Genomic DNA, 5672 nt, shown 5'->3' with positions numbered 1-5672 from the left:
CACGGGCTTTAGAAGTCTTGCGTTTGGGGAATTAGGAGAATAGGCCCAAGCCCAACAATAAAAAGTTTACAAAAAAATTCACATAAATAAAATAAATTTTCAGAAAAATATAAATAGAATTCAAAATCGATTTATGAAAATGTAAACTCTGAAGGAAACAAAGACAAATAACTAAACGAAGAATGAAAAAGAAATGAGGCAGCAATGTCGGCGGAAGCATCTCTTCTTGCTTCTCCTTTACTCTACAGTAAGAAGAAGAACTCTCAATTTGCTGTTTTCTATCCCCAAAAACAAAACTCTCATGATGTGAAACTCTGTTGCTGTTCTGTTTTTTTTTTGTTGCAGCTAATTCGGGAATCCACTCAGATTCTTTCTACGCGTCGCTTATAGATAGCTCGACTCGTAAATCTCATCTGAGGCAAATCCACGCACGTTTACTAGTTCTTGGTTTGCAGTTCAGTGGTTTCTTGATCACCAAACTCATTCAAGCAAGCTCTTCTTTTGGTGACGTTACTTTCGCACGCCAGGTGTTCGACGGTTTACCTCACCCACAAATATACCCTTGGAATGCTATCATCAGAGGTTATTCCAGAAACAATTACTTCCAAGATGCACTTCTCATGTATTCCAAGATGCACCTCGCTCGTGTTTCTCCTGATTCTTTCACTTTCCCTCATCTTCTTAAAGCTTGCGGCGGTTTGTCTCACCTTCCCATGGGTCGGGTCGTTCACGCTCAGGTGTTTAGGCTTGGATTTGAAGATGATGTGTTTGTTCAGAACGGTCTTATTGCCTTGTACGCAAAATGTAAGCGTTTGGGGTTTGCGAGAACTGTGTTTGAAGGGGTGCCATTGACCGAGAGAACGATTGTCTCATGGACGGCTATCGTTTCAGGTTATGCTCAGAACGGTGAGCCTGTGGAAGCTCTTGAGATTTTCAGTCAGATGAGGAAGATGGGTGTGAAGCCAGACTGGGTAGCTCTCGTTAGTGTTCTCAATGCTTTCACTTGCTTACAGGGTTTGGAGCAAGGGAGATCTGTTCATGCTTCTGTTGTGAAGATGGGTCTTGAAACAGAGCCTGACTTGCTTATCTCTCTTAACACCATGTATGCAAAATGTGGACAAGTCGCAACTGCTAAAGTTCTGTTTGATAAGATGACGTCACCCAATCTTATTTTGTGGAACGCAATGATCTCTGGCTATGCTAAGAACGGTTATGCCAAGGATGCTATTGATATGTTTCATGAGATGATTGATAAAGATGTCAGACCCGACACCATCTCTATAACTTCTGCCGTTTCAGCTTGCGCTCAAGTTGGTTCTCTTGAGCAGGCTCGCTGGATGGATGAATATGTAGGCAGGACAGAGTACAGGGATGACGTTTTCATTAGCAGCGCTCTAATCGATATGTTTGCTAAATGCGGTAGTGTAGAGTGTGCAAGATCGGTTTTTGACCGAACTCTTGACAGGGATGTTGTGGTGTGGAGTGCTATGATTGTTGGTTATGGATTGCACGGGCGGGCAAAAGAAGCAATCAGTCTGTACCGTATAATGGAACGTGATGGAGTGTATCCCAATGACATCACTTTTCTGGGGCTCCTCATGGCCTGTAACCATTCAGGCTTGGTAAGAGAAGGCTGGTGGTTCTTCAACAGGATGACAGATCACAAAATAAATCCGCAGCAGCAACACTATGCGTGCGTAATTGATCTTCTCGGGCGGGCTGGTCATATGGATCAAGCTTATGAAGTGATCAAATGTATGCCAGTCCAGCCCGGTGTAACAGTTTGGGGAGCCCTCCTAAGCGCGTGCAAAAAGCATCGCCATGTGGAACTGGGAGAATATGCAGCTCAACAGCTTTTTGCTATAGATCCATCCAACACAGGCCATTACGTGCAGCTCTCAAATCTATATGCTGCAGCTCGTTTGTGGGAGCGTGNTATCTCTCTTAACACCATGTATGCAAAATGTGGACAAGTCGCAACTGCTAAAGTTCTGTTTGATAAGATGACGTCACCCAATCTTATTTTGTGGAACGCAATGATCTCTGGCTATGCTAAGAACGGTTATGCCAAGGATGCTATTGATATGTTTCATGAGATGATTGATAAAGATGTCAGACCCGACACCATCTCTATAACTTCTGCCGTTTCAGCTTGCGCTCAAGTTGGTTCTCTTGAGCAGGCTCGCTGGATGGATGAATATGTAGGCAGGACAGAGTACAGGGATGACGTTTTCATTAGCAGCGCTCTAATCGATATGTTTGCTAAATGCGGTAGTGTAGAGTGTGCAAGATCGGTTTTTGACCGAACTCTTGACAGGGATGTTGTGGTGTGGAGTGCTATGATTGTTGGTTATGGATTGCACGGGCGGGCAAAAGAAGCAATCAGTCTGTACCGTATAATGGAACGTGATGGAGTGTATCCCAATGACATCACTTTTCTGGGGCTCCTCATGGCCTGTAACCATTCAGGCTTGGTAAGAGAAGGCTGGTGGTTCTTCAACAGGATGACAGATCACAAAATAAATCCGCAGCAGCAACACTATGCGTGCGTAATTGATCTTCTCGGGAGGGCTGGTCATATGGATCAAGCTTATGAAGTGATCAAATGTATGCCAGTCCAGCCCGGTGTAACAGTTTGGGGAGCACTCCTAAGCGCGTGCAAAAAGCATCGCCATGTGGAACTGGGAGAATATGCAGCTCAACAGCTTTTTGCTATAGATCCATCCAACACAGGCCATTACGTGCAGCTCTCAAATCTATATGCTGCAGCTCGTTTGTGGGAGCGTGTTGCAGAGGTGCGGGTGAAAATGAAGGAGAAAGGATTGAGCAAAGACGTTGGATGCAGCTGGGTTGAAGTAAGGGGAAGGTTGGAGGCTTTTCGAGTGGGTGATAAGTCACATCCGAGATACAAAGAGATAGAGAGACAAGTAGAGTGGATAGAGAGTAGACTAAAGGAAGGTGGATTTGTGGCATACAAGGATGCTTCATTGCACGATCTCAACGATGAAGAAGCTGAAGAGACTCTGTGCAACCACAGTGAGAGGATAGCGATCGCATATGGGCTTATAAGTACACCCCAAGGGACAACACTGCGGATCACAAAGAATCTAAGAGCGTGTGTTAACTGTCACGCTGCAACAAAGCTTATCTCAAAGCTTGTAGGCAGAGAGATTGTCGTGAGAGACACGAATCGGTTCCATCATTTTAAGGATGGAGTTTGTTCGTGCAATGATTATTGGTAAACAACAGATAGAGGAGCAATTTTGGTTTCATTATACTAGAAACTAAGACCAAGTCTTAAAAGTTGAAAAGCTGACTTATTTAATAATCAATTTCAAGATTCTGACCAGAAACACAATAGAAATCTGTAAGATAAGTAAAGTCTATTAGAATAATGAGACGAAAGGAACATTGTAAGATAGAACAAATTACTTCTCCCAGTTGGCTGATCACTTCTCAACGACATTCTTGTCATACAGGTACTCAACGAATTCATCAATGAGGTAAGGCCATGCTCCTTCTGCATCATAATTCGACAGCACAGGGTCGACCATCTGCATCACAAAATATTGTCTCAATCCATATGTATCAACGCTACTCCATAGTTGCAATCAATGAAAACTAAATGACAATTGTGTCTACTTTTTCTCTTACCCTTGAAAATTCTAGGAGCTGTGCCCATGTGTCCTTAGATATGGCCTTGTTATGACGGTCCTGATTTTTGGGAAACAAAATTGTATCAGAAGCAACAAATAAGATAGAACATGCCTTGATGATATATTATACTCAAGTGTTTACCTGCAAGAAATCACACCAGTGAGTTACCAACGGCCACTCTCTTTCTGCAAAGAGCAACTGCCACATCCCGATCGCCGTATCTAGAGCAAGAGATTTTTGCCCCTGAAAAAATTTACCATTAAAAGATTTGTCACTAGCCCAGAAAAAAGAAACAACATCTCCCAAGAGCAAATACCTCAAATCAAGCTTTTTACCTTCTCTTTCGCCCACCCAAACGCAAAGTTGTATATATCATGGAACTTTTCTGAACAAGATAAATGCACAAGAAGAAAATTACACAAATGTCAGCTAACATAGGACAATCAAATTGTGAACCAGATAAAGAATGGCCACTCATTTTTCTACTTACGTTCATCTTTTAGCTCAGAACGCATAAATGGCAGCTTTTCGCGCAACTTCGCAACTGAATCTACACTGCCATCAGAAAAGACCCTCATCAGGTAAAAATGCTACAAAAATCGAAAAACATAAAGGCTAGTTAACTCACCCTAACGCCTGTAATCCAGTGATAAATTCTTGCTTGGAAAATTCACACGCTGTGCCAGCATTCATATGCCACGAAAGAACCAACTGAAATTGGAATAAGTACTCATTTAAGTAAATATCCAGAAGATGAATAAGAAAGCCCAGAAACCAATGATTTAAAAAGTCTACTTTCAATCTGTTCCTCTATCCATAGAAATGGCAAATTCTCATCTATCTTTTAGTTCACTCATACTGGGTGGTTTTTTGGTATCCCTAAGGCAAAAGTAAAAACCAGATACACTCAAGCAAGTTGTAGGAAATGTTTCAGAATAAACATACCGTGACTATGTCTTGTGGTTCCACCTGGAGATTGATTTCAAGAAAGTTTTAATTAATACTAATGTAAGATAAACCACATCATTCTTAAGCATTTATTCAAGAAGACAAAACTATAATACCTCAAGATCATTACACAGATTCGAGATACCCTCTGCTAGAATCATATCAGAATATTGGTCTGCAAAATGTAACACAACATGTTTAATGCAAAAGGAACACAAATGATATCAAACAATGGCTTGGATCAACTCAGAGAACAACAAGTAGCTTGCCTTTATATCTATTGTAGAGCTCCTCCAAGCGTCTTACATCGGAAGAATTGGTTCTTGGGTGAGGCTGGCTGTAAAACACATCAAAGGCTGCTTCAAGGTGCCAATCAGTGGCTTTAAGAGCCTGAAGAGCACTCTTCTCACTGCCCGAATACAATTAAACAGGTCAAACCAAAACACAAACCCAACAAATGTTACAAAGTACGTTTGCTATCATCAAACTACAGATACAGTTCCTTGTATTGGCCTTATGTAACAACAAATCTACAGTAAAACTAAGCCTAGCTCATGGGGATAGATCCAGTTACCTAGCTCCTGTGATATCCACGAACTGCTGAAGTTTGTCACGGTTGTTTCTATTCAACTTATGCTGCAGAAACAAAAGAGATCATACACGATTATATACTCACAAAGTTGTTAATCATCACTGAAATCGCAAAATTAAGGGAGCCTTGTTCGTTTCTACTAAACTTTGAAATGAAACTCCACACACAACAACAAAAAAAAAGCAGAGACGCCATAAGAGGATCCGTAAACCTAAAGCAGAACAAAAACAAAGAAGTGGATGAAGGAGAAAGCGCGTACCATTGTGAAGAAGAATCAAGAACACGAAATACAAAACCCTAACAAGGTAATTGAAGGGGAAGAAGATGTTGTTTGCTCTCTTTATCTTCTGCCAAATTCGCCGTCGTCGCGGAAGCAAAAGAGGTGTGAGAGGAGAGGGGAGTGACTCAGGAAGACTCGAGAGAGTCTCTCAACGATTGCTTCTTCTTCTTTCCTCTCTCTCTCTCTCTCTCTCTC

General features: G+C 41.8%; 2 protein-coding genes across 2 annotated transcripts; one reads left to right on the top strand and one right to left on the bottom strand.

The window, feature by feature from the left end:
• LOC104745498 (pentatricopeptide repeat-containing protein At3g12770-like) lies at positions 149-3261 on the top strand. The gene is made up of 3 exons (XM_019237347.1): positions 149-247; positions 346-1328; positions 2181-3261. The coding sequence occupies exons 1-3, from the start codon at positions 205-207 to the stop codon at positions 3240-3242; spliced, it is 2088 nt and encodes a 695-aa protein (XP_019092892.1). The 5' UTR covers positions 149-204; the 3' UTR covers positions 3243-3261.
• LOC104745497 (DCN1-like protein 1) lies at positions 3298-5672 on the bottom strand. The gene is made up of 11 exons (XM_010466753.1): positions 5457-5672; positions 5180-5241; positions 4875-5014; positions 4722-4780; positions 4603-4626; positions 4286-4368; positions 4148-4212; positions 3993-4042; positions 3799-3900; positions 3655-3714; positions 3298-3554 (listed from the first exon to the last, which is right to left on the bottom strand). Exons 1-11 carry the CDS (start codon positions 5457-5459, stop codon positions 3450-3452), a joined length of 753 nt encoding a protein of 250 aa, XP_010465055.1. The 5' UTR covers positions 5460-5672; the 3' UTR covers positions 3298-3449.

Source organism: Camelina sativa, chromosome 15 (assembly GCF_000633955.1).
Source record: "Camelina sativa cultivar DH55 chromosome 15, Cs, whole genome shotgun sequence".
Taxonomy (NCBI): domain Eukaryota; kingdom Viridiplantae; phylum Streptophyta; class Magnoliopsida; order Brassicales; family Brassicaceae; genus Camelina; species Camelina sativa.
The sequence above is the reverse complement of the archived record's forward strand: the minus strand, read 5'-3'. Positions and strand labels throughout refer to the sequence as shown.